The 16,103-nt window shown below is 51.3% G+C and overlaps 1 protein-coding gene across 1 annotated transcript in view; it reads right to left on the bottom strand.

The window, feature by feature from the left end:
• Window positions 1-16,103, bottom strand: part of Adam19 (ADAM metallopeptidase domain 19) — a 58,693-nt gene that overhangs the window by 5,189 nt on the left and 37,401 nt on the right. Inside the window, exons 9-18 of the mRNA XM_013030872.1 lie at window positions 14,549-14,620; window positions 11,661-11,827; window positions 10,037-10,121; window positions 9,063-9,202; window positions 8,236-8,413; window positions 6,236-6,325; window positions 3,876-4,071; window positions 2,353-2,461; window positions 1,776-1,980; window positions 104-185 (exon numbers count right to left, since the gene is read on the bottom strand). Coding sequence (XP_012886326.1) covers window positions 104-185; window positions 1,776-1,980; window positions 2,353-2,461; window positions 3,876-4,071; window positions 6,236-6,325; window positions 8,236-8,413; window positions 9,063-9,202; window positions 10,037-10,121; window positions 11,661-11,827; window positions 14,549-14,620 — 1,324 coding nt within the window. The remainder of the gene's footprint in view (window positions 1-103; window positions 186-1,775; window positions 1,981-2,352; window positions 2,462-3,875; window positions 4,072-6,235; window positions 6,326-8,235; window positions 8,414-9,062; window positions 9,203-10,036; window positions 10,122-11,660; window positions 11,828-14,548; window positions 14,621-16,103) is intronic.

The raw sequence follows: 16,103 nt of genomic DNA, 5'->3' as shown, positions 1-16,103 counted from the left end.
AGGACACCAGCACCCCGCAGCCTGCCCCCCAGGACACCAGCACCCCGCAGCCTGCCCCCCAGGACACCAGCACCCCGCAGCCTGCCCCCCAGGACCGGTCTACCTACCCCATGACCATTGCATTTCTTCTCACAGTTTTCGGCGTCAAAGAAGGAGGCGTTTCTGCACTGACCATCGAAGCAGATCTGCGGGGGACAGGGGAACAAGAAGAGTCTTCAGGGCGCTGGTGCGAATCAGGACCTCAGAGTTCACACTTCCAATGCACGGGAGGAAGTCACTGAGCTCTTATTACAGTGAGCAATGAAAGACTCAAAAAGGCCAAGGACAATTTTTGTTTTTTGTTTTAGATAAATTCAGCTCTTAGCCTCATGATTAAGGAGGAAGCAAACAAAACATTGCAGTATTAAAATATGATAGGAAGTGAGTGCCGGTGGCTCATACCTGTAATCTTAGCTATTGGGGAGGCTGAAATCTGAGGATCTCGGTTCAAAGCCAGCCGTGGTAGGAAAGTCCATAACACTCATCTCCAATAAACTACTCAGAAAAAGGCAGAAGTGGCACTGAGGCTCAAGTGGTAGTGTGCTTACCTTGAGTACAAAGAGGCCCAAGGACAGCACCTAGGCCCTGAGTTCAAGGTCCAGGACTGGTCAAAAAAATAATAAAATATGATATACTGTTAAGCGCTAGTAGTTCACACCTGGAACCTTAGCTGCTCAGGAGGCTGAGATCTGAGGATTAGAGTTTGAAGCCAGCCCCTGACAAATTCATGAGACTTTTTTTTTTTTTTTGGTCAGTCGTGGGGCTTGAACTCTGGGCCTGGGTGCTGTCCCTCAGCTCTTCAGCTCAAGGTGAGTACTCTACCGCTTGAGCCACAGCGCCACTTCTGGTTTTCTAGTGGTTTATTGGAGATAAGAGTCTCACGGACTTTCCTGTCGGGCTGGCTTTGAACCGAGATCCTCAGATCTCAGCCTCCTGAGGATTACAGGCGTGAGCCACTGGCACCCAGCCTCATGAGACTCTTATCTCCAAATAACCAGCACAAAGCCAGAAGTGGAGGCATGGCTAAGCTCAATGCTCTGAGTTCAAGCCCCTGTCCAGACACCCTGACATACCCACACTACACACACACACACACACATGTCCTATATATACAATACAGATATATGTATATTATACAAACATATACATATATACGTACATACATGCATATACCATAACATATATATAGTGTGAAATAATTCTAATAGTGTAAAATAATATTTCAGATATTTTTCACATATGGTCTACATTGCTACTGTGTTTAGCATGTACTTAACAGTGTTCTGTGCTAGGAACTGTAGGAACTATGCTGTGTATTTTGTATTTTTTCCTTTTCTAGGTCCAAGAGCAGGACTCGAACTGGGTAGGTACTTGATGCTTTTCACTCACGACTAGCCCTTTACCAACTGAGTTGAGTCATGCCTCCAACCCCCACATTTTTTTCCCAAAAACCATTTCATGCGCACGATTCAAGCTGTGAGCCTGGCATGCTCCTCCGCGACGCTCCTGGAGAGGAGCTGGTTCACCCTTCCTCTATTGCTGTTGCAGTAACGAAGCCAGCCGGGCTGTGCCGTCATTGCACCCCCAACGTTCACGAAGGAAATCACATTGGCTCAGATGTTGGGGAGCCTGGGGAAACTCAGAGATTGAGAGCCTAGCCTTCCCTTCCAGAACTCTCTGTCTGACTCTGGGCCACGCCTTCCAGAGTGAGGCTGTGGGGTGGGGGAGGGACTCACGTGGTCGGGGCCGCACTTGGTCCCGGTCATCACCAGGCCCGGGTCCAAGCTGTCCACCTCGTCCTCGTTGCTCCGGTAGAAGTGGACCCCATAGCACTCGATCGTCTGTTTGTTCAGAGTGATGGTGGTCTTGATGGGCACCGCGTTGGACTCCTTGGCTTGGGCGTCGGGGATGTGACACTGGATCTTCCCACACTTGACGTCTCTGTACCCCAAAGGGAGAGAGGGAGGGAGGGAGGGGAGGGGAGGGGAGGAGACGCGATCAGAGCAGGGAACCCCCCCCCAGCTGCAGTCTTTCTTGGTCCAGGCTTGAGTGGGGTGGGACAGAGGGACAGACCGTGGCATAATTAGCACTCTGCACCCAGGATTGAAAGAAGGCCAACCCCCCCCACCCCCACATACACACACTCCATTCTCGCACCTGCCATGGGGCTGAAGGATGCACTATCAAGACACAGGCCAAGAATGGCTTCAGGTGACACATGCAAAGGCCCCAGCGTGAACTGGGGGCGAGGGGGAGGGGGAGCTGTCATTCCACACCCCGCCGGGGTGGGGGAGGAGGTCCTGGGAGCCTTACCTTATATTGCATTTCTTGGGTTGGCCATGTATGTCTCTCCCACAGTTGCCAAAGTGGTCCCCTGCCACGTTGACCTTCTCGAAGCAGGCATCTGAGGCAGTCCAGGCTCCTGGATTTGGGAGACACACCCTCTCAGTACGCCAGCCTGCCAGAAGCCAGCCAGGGCAAAGCGAGCCTGGAGCGGAAGCACCAGGGGAAGGGTACCTTGCGGAGAGAAAGCCTCAGCCTCTTCCACCTGAAACTTCTCTCGGTACTGGTACTACCCTCGTATTTTCAACAAGATCCATTTAAATAAAAAGTTTTAAGTTCATTGTAATGCTTTCTGAAGGACTTTTATCTACTGGAGTTTGCATGCTAATCTTGGTTGCTACTAACAAATAAAAGTCCTGTCTAGTTTCAGGATTTAAAAAAAATAGGTAAAATGTATACAAAGATTTTAAAGATGTAACAAATGCTCTTGGAGTTTTTGCCTCATGATTGTTCCAGTTTTTACACTCCTGTAAAAGCCAACAATTCCTTGTAGTCTATCCTCTGGCAATAACTGCATTTCTGCCCACTTCTGCTCTGCCTGTCTTAGGTAAGATTCTAGGTGCAACTTCGAGAAAGGATCTAATGAGGAATGCAAGGATATTTCCAAGGCACTATTCTGCCCTGCATTTTTGTGGGGATGGTTTCATTCAGCGCCTTCCATTCACTTAGCCATACAGCATTCTTCCATTGTCCGGATTTCCCAGAGTTAATTTAATTGGTCCCTAGGTTGAAAAAAAAAAAAAACAACCCACAAAACATAAGGTTGTAACTGCTATGATTGGCAACAGTGTTGAAGACATATGTTCATGGTCATGCAAATACAAGTGTAGCATCAGTAGTTTACAGTAGTAAAACTGAAACTTATGGGCCCAACAGATCTATTCAAAGTTTTAATATATGCCAAGTGCTGGTGGCCCACACCTTTCATCCTAGCTACTGGGGAGGCTGAGATCTGAGGATCACAGTTTGAAGCCAGCCCAGGCAGGAAAGTCCATGACAATCTTATCTCCAATGAACCACCAGAAAACCGGAAGTGGTGCTGTGGTTCAAGTGGTAGAGCGCTCGCCTTGAGCTGAAGAGCTCAGAGACGGTGCCCAGGCCCAGCATTCAAGCCCCATGACCGACAGAAAAAAAACTAAAACTAAAACTAAAACCACAAAACAGCGATCATTCCCTTCCACCAGAGAGGATGGAAGTCTTAGACCAATTTCATGTGTCTTTCTATGTCCTGTCACCTGCTCATTTTTTTCCCCCATCCCTTGCATTATTCTCATCTAGTGTTCTCTCTGAGAGTTAAAAGCATCTTGGGTCTGGGAGGAAGGCTGGGCCCTGGCGCTTCCTGAGCATCCATCCTGCCCGGAGGAGGGCAGAGGTGCTTTGTGAGGGTGTTCTGAAGACCAGATGCTAAGCCATCCCAACCAGCCGGCAGGGGAGGCCGGCCAGCAAGGCCGGTGGAGGTGGACAGGAGCTGTATCCCCCGGGAGAGTGCTTACTAGGCCCCCACAGCCGCTGGCACTGGTCGTGGTAGGTGAGGCACATGCCGATGTAGCAGTAGGCCTGGCCGCTCTCGCAGGGGGTGCCGTCCATCTGGTAGAAGTTGGAGGGGCAGTGGGGAGACTTGCCCGTGCAGAATTCCGGGAGGTCGCACTGCCCTGCCTGCTCACGGCACAGGGTGCCGGGGGCCACCAGCTGGGTGGAGAAATGCAGAAGTCAGTCAGTCAGTGCCTTCTTGGTGCCCTCAGCCCCAGCCGCCCAGGGCTGGCGAGCAGCACTCCCCAGAATTTTCCACCACCTCTGGTCCCCAGTGACCATTAGTGCAAGCCATCACCGGCCTCCTAGGAGCAAAAGGATTCATGGCTGGGAATCTTCAAGGTGTCTGCCCAAATGCTAAATCCCTTCGTCTTCAGAGTGGCGGAAAGAAGCGAAGGTGAGAGATAACGTGTGTGTCATCATTTTGTCCCCTCCGCACCGGCTGGTGATAGCTCTGCCCACACAGCTCCTCCTCTGCCCAAGAGCCCAGGGCCAACAGGACTTCACTTAGACCTCACAAGAGTTCTATAGAACCATCTCTACTGGACAGAGGGGGAAACCTGAGGCTTGAAGAGGTTGAAGAATAGATCTGAGGGCTGGGAAGGTGGCTTAGTGGTAGAGTGTTTGCCTTGCATGCATGAAGCCTTGCGTTCCATTCTTCAGTACCACATACACAGAAAAGGCTGGAAGTGGTGCTGTGGCTCAAGTGGTAGTGTGCTAGTCTTGAGCAAAAGCTCAGAGACAGTGCCCAGGCCCTGAGTTCAAGCCCAGGACTGGGGGAAAAAAAAATATATATATATCTGAAGACTCAGTGTGAGAGGCAAAGGAAACACACACACACACACACACACACACACACACACACACACACACGATTCACCTAACACCTCTTGGATTTACAAAGCTCCCAGCAATACCACAGTTTACCATGGGGCCAGGCTGCAGGCCCGCCCAGCTATTCTGCCGGTCCAAAGAGCCCAATGGACAGTTCACCCCAGGAAACAGTCAAAATCAAGTTTCCCTTCAGTCTTTCAGAGATCCTGGGTGCTCAGAATTGCTAACACTCTTCTCGGTTTATAGATAAAAACCTTAGGGCCCCATGGCTAAGAAAGAGGTAAAAAAAAAAAAATTGTAGGTTTCAGACAGCAGGTCACACACCAGGAGGGTCCGCGTGGACTGCATAGAAGGTCAGACTGCAGGCTCTTTCTGCCATCTTTGGGAGGGGGCTGGAATGGACTCAGCCCCTCACAGCCCTGGACGAGGGAGGGAAGCCTGGCAAGGACACCCACAATGGGGGAACAAATCCCTCCATTCCTGGGAGAGTTTGCTGCGGGGGTGGGGGGTGCTGCACACCAGCTCATTCCTCGCAGGAGGGATTGGGGGCCAAGGAGGCCCACCCCAGGGCATCTCTAGAGCCTGGTGAGAATTGAGGACTTTAAGCAGGAGTAGGAGCTTGGGCAGCCACTCAGCCTCTGCGTGTTTATTTATCCACCCACAATCAGAGGTAACAGCCCCCTCCTGGGCTTGTCAAGGGGACACGTGTTGGACTCACTCCCCACAAGAGGCGGGGAGAACACAGGTCTGTGGCTTTAGGCCAGAGCCCTGTCAGATTTATACATCAATTGCACAGATGTTCAAATATTGTAGCACAGATGTATATATATGTATATATATAATAATGCAGACACGTGCATGTCATGCATATGTATGCATGGTGAACTGCATATGTATCTTGCAAAGCCTTCTGAGAAGAGCAGGTGTACCGATTACACACCTTAGTGTTTCTGTAATGAGACGTTTGGCTTGAGTGTGCGTCTTTTCTCTCTTCCTCCTTTCTTTGAGTCTCATAGTGGGATCTTACCACGTGACCCAGGTTGGCCTCCAAGTCCCTTTTTTTTTTCTTTTGCTCAAGGCTGGTACTCTACCACGTGAACCACAGCTCCACCTCTGGTTTTATTTTGCTGGCCAATTGGAGCCAAGAGTCTCACGGACTTTCCTGCCTGGGCTGGCTTTGAACCTTGATCCTCAGGTCTCAGCCTCCTGAGTAGCTAGGATGACAGGCGTGACCGCCATTGGCATCCCACTTTTCTTTCTTTTTTTTGGGGGGGGGCGGTGGGAGGACAGGCAGTGGTGGGGATTGAACCTGTGGCCTCGCGTGGCCCCTCGCATGGGTCTACACTCCAGTCCTGCGCGTGGAACCTGGCTGCCCGTGGCTCATCAAGTTGAGTGAGGAAGCCGGGCCAGCCGAGGGGGGAAGGGGGGCCTGCGGCTGCAGGCTGTCAGGTTGGCGCCCTACAGAGAACCAGTCCCGAAGGCCGCTCACCTTGCAATTGTGGCAGCAGGCGCCGTGGGCGCACTCCAGGCCTTCCTTCAGGGTACAGTTGGAGGCATTACAGCAGGGGTTGTCGCATTCCTAGGGAGACAGTGGAGGGGGAGGAGTCAGGGACAAGCCCCGCCCCCAGGGCAGGCATCCCCATCCTACACCAGGAGCCTGGAATGCCTTTCAAAACATCACCTACCACCTTTACCGTCCAGGTAACAGGTGTTTTGCTGTAGGAAACACACACACGCGCGCACACACACACACACACACACACACGTGCACAGTCCTCGGGGCCACAACCTAGTGCAAATCTGCCCCTACGCTTTGATTCTCCATTTACACTTCCATTTACAAAAATCCTTCTACTCCTCGATGCATTTCTGAAGTGTCGGAGCTCCTGGGGGTGGGGAGGGGGAGGGAGCTGGGGAGGGGAGGGGAGCCTGTTTCACTAGTTCTTGTTTTAGTCTGAAAGTTACACCCTTATGTTCAAATCTAAATTTATTTATTTATTTTATTTTATTTCTCAAGTGGTAGAGCACTCGCCTTGAGCTGAAGAGCTGAGGGACAGCGCCCAGGCCCAGAGTTCAAGCCCCACAACCGACAAAAAAAAAAAGAGTCTCACAACTTTGCTGCTCCTGCTGGCGTTGAACGGTGATCCTCAGCTCTCAGCCTCCTGAATCTAGATTACAGGCGTGAGCCACCGGCGCCCAGCTAGTTCTGCTTCCCACCCACCCCACCCCCCGCCCCCCTAGAAAAACACGCTTCTGTGACAAAGGACAGGACGAGTCTGTGTGCCCGCCACACTGGGTTGGAAGACTAGAGAGAAGGAAAAGCTGATCCAGGAGGCTCTGCTGTGTCTCTCTCCCTCCTGAATCTAGATTACAGGCGTGAGCCACCGGCGCCCAGCTAGTTCTGCTTCCCACCCACCCCACCCCCCACCCCCCTAGAAAAACACGCTTCTGTGACAAAGGACAGGACGAGTCTGTGTGCCCGCCACACTGGGTTGGAAGACTAGAGAGAAGGAAAAGCTGATCCAGGAGGCTCTGCTGTGTCTCTCTCCCTTCCCCAGCCTGGACTACCCTTCCTACAGCCCCTTTCAATCTTCTCTTCTCTAGGCAGAATAGAATGAGCTTGCAATATTGATTGATTGGTTGATTTGTCGGTTGTGGGGCTTGAACTCAGGACCTGGGTGCTGTCCCTGAGCTTTTCCACTTAAGGCTAGCGCTCTACCAGTTTGAGCCACAGCACCACTTCTGGTTTTCTTGTGGATAATGGGAGATAAAGAGTCTCCCAGGCTTTCCTGCCTGGGCTGGCTTCAAAGGACCATCCTTACATCTTGGTCTCTTGAGTAGCTAAGATCACAGGCGTGAGCTACCGACCAGCACCTGGCCAAGCTTGCTTTTTTAAGGACGCTCCTCAGGCTCATGTTCAAGTTCATATAATACAGCTGTGTGGCCTTAGAACAAATTCAGAGAACCCAGGGGCCCATCTACACCTCCTCTGGAGAACAGAGAGTCAACATATCAACAGGTCACAGCTTCTGGGCAGGCTAGACACGCACAAGAACAACTTAACTCTTTAAGAGCGCCAGGCACCAGTGCCTCACACCTGTTATCCTAGCGACTCAGGAGGCTGAGATCTCAGGGTCGCAGTTTGAAGCCAGCTGGGGGAAGAAAAGCCCATGAGACTCTTATCTCCAATGGCCATTAAGTGAAGCAGTGGCTCAAGCCTTGAGCACCAGCCTTGTGCAAAAAAAAACTAGGGGGAGAGCACTCCAGCCCTGAGTTCAAGCATCAATTCCAACACACACACACACACACACACACACACGGAACTTTCAGAGGATGTAGGAGCATCCTGGGGGAATTCTCTGCACATCTTCCAGGCAACGGGGTCTTTGGTGGACACATGCAGGCAATCCCAACGACCAAGAAGTTACTGATCGCAGCCCCATCTTCCCTGGAGCGCGGGAATCGACACCCATGCACCAGGACACTCACGTCTTCCTCTCCACAGTCGCATTCTTCCCCGTCCTCCAGGTATCCGTTCCCACATCTCCGGCCTCCATACAGTGTCCTGGTGTCCGGCATATTGGAGAGACACATCCCGCCCCCCGACTGCAGGTACCTGTCCATCTCCTTCCTATTACAGCCATTGAACACTCTGGGGAAGGGGTGCCTGGCAAGAGGGTGAGGTTGGAATTAATGGGGGCGATGCACACACATGAGATAGCTTATAGTCCTACTGCGCACCCGAGCCGGCCGATGCCACCTGGATACAGCTGCCACAGCCGCACATACACGTCTTTTGTAACACTGATCAGCATGTTAGCTTCATCACAAAAATAGGAACCTTGCCATTCTGGTGTATTCATCTTTTTTGTGTGTCTATGTGCTGCGTTGGGCAACCCAGTGAGATGCCATCTTAAAAAACAAAAATCTGCCAGGTACTGGTGGCTCACACTTATAATCCTAGCTGTCCGGGAGACTGAGATCTGAGGATTGAGGTCTGAAGTCAGCCCAGGCAGATAAATACAAGAGACTCTCATCTCCAACCAAACAGTTAAAAACCACTCAGGAAGCTGAGAGCTGAGGATCACGGTTCAAGGCCAGCCCCTGGCAGGAAAGCCTGTGAGACTCTTATGTCTAATTGGCCACCAGAAAACCAGAAGTGGTGCTATGGCTCAAAATAGTAGCGCACTAGCCTTGAGCAACAAAGCTCAGGGACAGAGTCCAGGGGCTGAGTTCCAGGCTCGCCCCTACATCCCTCCCCCCCTCTAACCTCCTCCCCTTTGGGCTCACTATCCTCACTTTTCCTGTTGACTCACCCGGTGGCGGCCGCCATGATGCACCCGCCATCTTGGGCACTGGCTGGACAGCAATGCTTAACATCGTGGCTCATGCCAAAGTTGTGGCCCATCTCGTGGGCCATGGTGGCAGCCACCCCAATGGCATTCTCAGAGTGATCCTGCGTGGGGAGAGAAGCTAGGTCATTCAAGGGCCACCTCCCCGTCTCCCCAGCTTCCACCTCTATCCGTAGCCCAGCTTTGCTGCTTCCTCTTGGATTCTCTACCTCAGGTTCTCCAGGCCTGATTTCAACCAAAAAGCCCCAAACCACTGACATCAAAGCCGGTGATGGGGTGCTGAGGGCAGCCCACAATACAGGTACACCCCCCCCCAGACATAGCACACATAAGTGTGTGGTGTTTAATCATCGAAAGCAGGAGCTTAAAAGGCGAGAAGGCAAGGTGGCTGCGCTCCTGCCTGTAATTCCAGCTACCCAGGAGGCTGAATCTGGGAACATTGTGATTTGAGGCCAGTGAAGGCAAAAAGAAGGAAAGGCTTCCATCTCAACCAATAAAATGCGGGGTGCCGTGGCACAAGCCTGCCATCCCAGCTAGGCACACAACATAACGGGAACACCTATCTGTGGCTCAGGCAAAAAGCAAGACCCAATAGATTGGAAAAAAATAGGGCCGGGGATGTGGCTCAAGTGGCTCTTGTTAATGTCAGAGCTTCATTCTTCCTCAATAACAAATATCCAGTTATTACTATTATTTTTTTTAAGGATAGCTTCCCATACATGCCTATAATCCTAGCAACTAGAGAGGCGGAGGTAGCAAGATCCTGCTTGGGGACTGGCTCTGGGAAAGTTTGTGTGAGACCCTATCTAGAGCACAAACTAAACACCCAGGACCGAGTGCATCCCTGCAGCTCACGTGATAGAGTACTCGAGGCTCCAAGTTCAATCTCTGGTATTGGGGATGCCTTTGTGACATCATTTACATGGCATGTGACTTACCACGTTCACCCCTCCAGATTGGTACATGGAACACATGGCCATGAGCGGAGCCAGGCCGATGGTGGCGCCGTGGAAAGACAGGCCCCTAGAGCAGGAAGAGCAAAGATGACGGCTCGGGCCGAGAGAGCTGCTCCCCGGTGCCTAGTGGGTGGCTCCTATGTTCTTGGGGTCCCCACTGCCATTTCCAGATCATTCCCAAGGGGAGGGTCCTGGGATCCTTGACCACTGGTCACCACACCTCTCAACTTCCTCTTATACGTTCCCCTCCCTCAGACACTCTTCCCTACCCTTGCCCAGAGCCAGTTCCCTCCGGGGAGAAAACAGAGACCAGAGGAGGACAGAGGGGCGGATGGAGGACTGGGCGGCGCAGGTTCTGATGCTCAAGGAATCACGCCATACAGCCAGCTGCCCCCTGTGGTGTGTGTCTCTGGGGCCAGATTTTTTCTTACAGAACTGTGGGGGGTGGGGGAAGAGGCAGCCAAGAAACAGCTGTGTCCCTCCAGGAACCTTCCAGAGTGCAGCTGCGTGCAAGGCCGCGCTGCTCCTGCTCCTGCCTTTGTTTTGCAATGGCAGGCCAGCTAGGCCGTCCTCTCTCCCCACCCCCGCTCCTGCCTGAGCCCTCCTCCTCTCAGCTGCAGATCCATCCAGGGCGAACGAGAAGGAATAAAGGAAACTCCAGCAGCGCCGTCTGCCTGTGGCAAACCTCGGAGCTATTTAAAGGATCTCCGTGGAAATTCTGTAGGTGGTAGCCATCTGCGTGTAAGCCTTTTTTTCCCCCTAGACCACAGTGCCTTGAGAGCCGGGCCATCCTGTCTCTTTGGGGAATCGTTAGAACCTAGCATCTGACGTCTGTCTAGTGGGCCCTAAGCGAGAGGTTTGCTAAATTCAACAGAGACTAGTCTCCAGAGAAGCAGGCTGCAGAATAGATGCTAATCTTATCTAAAGCCTTACTTAGTAATCCATCCATGTGTCCTGAGGGAAACCTAGATTCAAGGTCTTCCCCCCTGTCCTACCCCACCCCAAAAGTAAGACACCAAGCTTTCAAAGTTCATTGAAGGCTCAAAGTTTTGGGAAATCAAGCCTTCTCCTGGGGGTGAACAGAGTGTCATCAAGTGACCACTCATAGCCCAGATTTGGGGGGGGGGGGACACAGTTATTTTCCCATCGCCCTCTGGATACTGTATCCTCCACCACCCATCCCTGTGTGTGCGCTTCTTTCTGAGGCTGATAAACTCCACACGGTCCCTCCTGGAGATCCCCTCCACCCACCCACCCAGCGCACAGTTCCCACACTCCCTGTCGATTCTCGACTTCCTTCTGGAAAAACAAGGAAACCCCTCTCCCGGGCCTGTGCTGGGAGATTAGACCAAAGCGGGTTTCAGGGTGGCTGAGGCTCCTCGGCTGGCTATGAATCTGATTTCCTCCCGAAGGCAGCAAGCTGCTGACCCCCTCCGAGGTAGGTCTGCACAGAGCATGTGTAAGGAAAAAGCCTAGTTATCTGGACCAAGGGGAGGGGAGGGTCTTGGGGACCCAACACTCAAAATGGCTGGAGACAGAAAGGGCAAACTGAGTGCCAGCACCCCCCCATTCCCACCGCCCCCCAAGGAAGGGATTAAGGACTTACGTGATGAGCTGAGCATTGTCGTGGTACTTCTGCTTGAGCAGCTTCCTCCTCCAGCTGAGGAACGACCAGAGGGTAGAGTAAGGATTCTCCGAGACTTCACACATATTCCCATGCGTCCACACTTCCAGGCCCACCAGCGCAATCCGGATGTTCAAGGACCGGTAAAACTGAAAAGGACACCACAGTCACCATCTCCGCCAGTACCGTGTGGGGCTGATAAAGCTCTGCCCCCCCTGGCGCAGCCCCCTTCTGCTACACCATCAGCAGACTGGAAGAGACTGAAGGGGAAGAGAAGAGAAAGAAGTGGAGGGGTGGGGAAGGGAGGGAACCTGTTGATCAAGGGGTTCAAGGCTGGGTCTGACCTGAAGCAACTAAACCTCCCTGCCAAAGACAGAGCACTTCCAGTGGCTGCTGTAACTTCCGGAACTGACCTCTGGGCAATCATGGGAAACCAAGAGTCCCGTGGGATGGGGTCAGGGAGTTGAAGGAAGGAAGGAAATGGAAGGCAATAACCAGACAAGACACTCAACTTCATCATCATGGGGGGGAAAAGAAAAGTCTGATGTTACCGAGGCTGGTTCTGGAGCTAGTGACGAGTGTGCTCTATTGTCCGCCATCAGGATGGGTCTAGGGCTCTAGCTGCTGCCTTATGAATGTCCATAAAGTTCCTCAACACCCCACTTCACAGAGGCTGAGAAAACCAGCATCCCAGATTTCCAAAAAGGTGGAGGCTATTTGAAGACCTCCCCTGTCCCCCTTTCCAAAAGAAAAGTCCCATGTAAGGCCAGGTATGGCAGTGCGAGCTTGTAATCCCAGTTTTACCGGAAGTATAGGTAGGATGATTCAGGAAAAAAAAAAAAAGTGATGTCCTCACAGAGTGAGATCGAAGGAAGATACTCCTTTTTGTTTTTAAATGGTTATTGTGGGGTTGGGAAGGTGGCTCAGTGGTAGAGTGCTTGCCTTGCATGCATGAGGCCCTGGGTTTGATTCCTCAGCACCACATAAGCAAAAAGAAAAAAGCTGGAAGTGGTGCTGTGGCTCAACTGGTAGAGCGCTAGCCTTGAGCTGAAGAGCTGAGGGACAGTGCCCAGGCCCAGAGTTCAAGCCCCACGACCGACAAAAAAATAAAAAAAGACGATGTACAGAGGGGTTACAGTTACATCAAAGGAGGATACTCTTAGGAGAGGAACAAAAGGCACAATACCTATGTGCATCTGATCATACAAAACAATATTCATCGAAATGAACTGCAGGAAATGAAGATGAGATTTCTTTTTCTTTTTTTGCAGTTTTTGTTTGGTTTTCTTTCCTTTTGGTTTTGTTTGTTAGATTAGATGTTTTGGGGAGGATAAGGGGAGGTACAGAAATGGAGGGGAAAGGGTAGACAATTGCAGCAATGGTACTCACTGGACACTATGTTGAAAATTAACTATACAACTCTTGAGTGGGGGTGGGAGGGAAAAATTGGGAGAGAGCAAGGAAGGGTGACATTGTCCAAAAAGAAATGCATTCTTTGGGCTGGGAAGGTGGCTCAGTGGTAGAGCGCATGCCTTGCATGCCTGAGGCCCTGGGTTCGATTCCTCAGCACCACATAAGCAAAAAGAAAAAAGCTGGAAGTGGTGCTGTGGCTCAACTGGTAGAGCGCTAGCCTTGAGCTGAAGAGCTGAGGGACAGTGCCCAGGCCCAGAGTTCAGGCCCCACAACTGGACCAAAAAAAAATGCATTCTTTATCTAACTTATGTAACTATAACCCTTCTGTACAATATCTTGGTAATAACAATTTAAAAATTTATAATGATGCCTATTTGAAAATAAGTTAAAAAAAAAAAGCCGGTTCAAGTGGTAGAGTATCTGCCTAACCTCAGAGCTGGGAATACGGCTCAGTGGTAGAGGGCTTGCCTTGCATGCATGAAGCCCTGGTAGAGGGCTTGCCTTGCATGCATGAAGCCCTGGGTTCCATACCACATAAACAGAAAAAGTCGGAAGTGGTGCTTGTGGCTCAAGTGGTAGAATGCTAGGCTTGAGCAAAAGAACCTCAGGGACAGTGCCCAGGCCCTGAGTTCAAGCCCCATGACTGGCCAAAAAGAAGTAAAAATAAATGAGCAGAAGAGAGACCCATTGGAAATTGGCAGGTGCTTCTCCAGCTAAAAACAGTCATTGGGACAGTACTGTTTGGGCACTGTGGAAGCAGCGAGGTCCACAGACATTAGGGAAGCCACTGAACTCGGTAAGAAGACACTGGCGGCAGAGCCTGGGATTCGGACCCCAGTGCCTGCACCTGACCCTGGAATTTGCTTCCGTGGGGAGCTCTGTAAGGAAGTGAACTTGGAGGCGCTGCTCCGGATGGATGGGACCCACGACTCAGCAAATGGAAGTCGGGCATCCAAGTTTTTGCAATGATTATTTCATGGTTATTGCTGAGGGAACGGGGGGGGGGGAGAGGAGAGGGGATTGTCATCTGTGTCCCCAGGACAGAACCAAACTATGAATCTGAGAGCTTCCCGGCTGATGAGCTCTGAACCTCTAACCTCTAGTCGTAGACCAATATAATATCCATGAGCAACAAAGCTCAGGGGCAGCACCCGGGTCCTGAGTTCAAGTCCCATGACTTGAATATATATATGTTTTATGTCTATATTATAGATATCGTATTTTTTTCTTTTAAACTGAAAGTCATTGACTTAGTCTAATTCTTTGATTTTATAAACAACACAAACACAAGAGCAAAAACAAAAGGAATTCTGAAACCCAAAAAGCCAGTGCCTCAGGATGCCTAGTGAGCAATCCAGCAGAGGGCGCTATGTCCCGTGTGCCCTTCTGGGGGCCGGCCCCTCCCACACAGCGCATCCTCACCCCCCCACACCCACCCCACCCCCTGCAAGCCTCACCTTGTCCACGTAGTTCGCAATCTCCAAGAGCTTGTGCTTGGTGGCGTCTTGGTCTCTGCGGTTCTTCTCAAACTAAATAGAAAAACACAGCCAGATGAGACCCTCTGCCCCCAAGTGCCTCTTCCCCGGCCCTTTCTGGGCTTCATTACTCGGGCTTGTTTCCCCCTCTGTCTTCTGTCATTGCTTTCCTCCATCTACAGATGGAGTCCCATTCACTCTTCCCCCCTGGACTGGCCTTGAACCACGATCTTCCCAATCTCATCTTCTCACATAGCTTGGGGTGACAGGTATACACCATTCCACCTAGGTAGGGGCTTAGAAGGGGTTTCACAAGCTTTTCTGCCCAAACCACCATCCTCCTGTTCTTAGCCTCCCAAGAAGTTAGGATTACAGGTGTGAGCCGGTGGCGTCCGGTGATGAGCAGACATGTTGATACGATCAGATGGTCTACCACAATGATGGTTCTTGGGAGGGAGTTTCTTGGGTCGGGGCTGTCTGTTCAGTGCTAGGCACCCGATCGGTCAGGCAGCATTATGAACTGAATTCTATGCTTCAAGCTCTTGAAGTCAAAACCACCTTATTTTCTTGTCCCTCAAATGACAAGGCCCCTAGCCATCCCCCTTTGGGGTATTATCCACCACCCGGATAATACGAGGTTTTTGGGTTTTCCTTGGTCTTTCTGTCAACTCATCAAACCACAGCAGCGGCTACAAGCAAGACACTGTGTTTAGCATGTCGGTCCCAGACTAGACGACCTTCAATTACAATGCCAAGAGGGCCAGAAATAACCACGATGACAGACCCTCAGCTTAAGGCGTACATGATTAAAAGGGGCCACGAAGCCTGCTGAGAAAACATGTGCAGAAATAGCCGCAGCGGGAAGCCACACAATGTCACGCAACAGGACAACAGGACCGTCCGTCAGATGGTTAGCAAACAGGCCTTATCTGGCAGTGCCTTCCCCGGAGAGGAGGACTCTGAACCAGACATTGGTAATCAAGCATAAGAAGAGTGCCGTGCTTGATTAGAGATGTCTGCCGTGGGTACCAGGAAGAGGATCTGTTCGCAGGGACCTCTCATTCTGTCTCAGAAGCGTAAGATCCCTGCCAGCCACGACAATGAGCTTCACAATTTGAAACATTAAAAAATTTCCTGTAACTGCAACTCAAGTTCACAAATGGTGAGACGTTCCCATACACTCCAGTGTTACGTGGAATCTGGGTAGCTGTTTTTATTATCGTGAGTGTCATACTTGATCTGTTTAATTCCAAACCTTCACATCCTTCCTCCATCCCACTCCATGGGAATAACCAAACAAGCAACAACATGAGCAGCCAAATACAACACCTGGTGTGTTTGTTTGGACAGGATTGTGTGCTTGCCCTCATTCAGGAAAGACACACACACACACACACACACACACACCCTTCTCCTACTGGTCATGGGCATTCCCAGGCTACACACACACACACACACACACACACACCCTTCTCCTACTGGTCATGGGCATTCCCAGGCTCCACACACACACACACACACACACACACACACACAC

This window comes from Dipodomys ordii, unplaced genomic scaffold, assembly GCF_000151885.1.
Source record: "Dipodomys ordii isolate 6190 unplaced genomic scaffold, Dord_2.0 Scaffold135, whole genome shotgun sequence".
Lineage (NCBI taxonomy): Eukaryota > Metazoa > Chordata > Mammalia > Rodentia > Heteromyidae > Dipodomys > Dipodomys ordii.
Note: the sequence above shows the minus strand (reverse complement) of the source record. Positions and strands in the feature narration are given on the sequence as shown.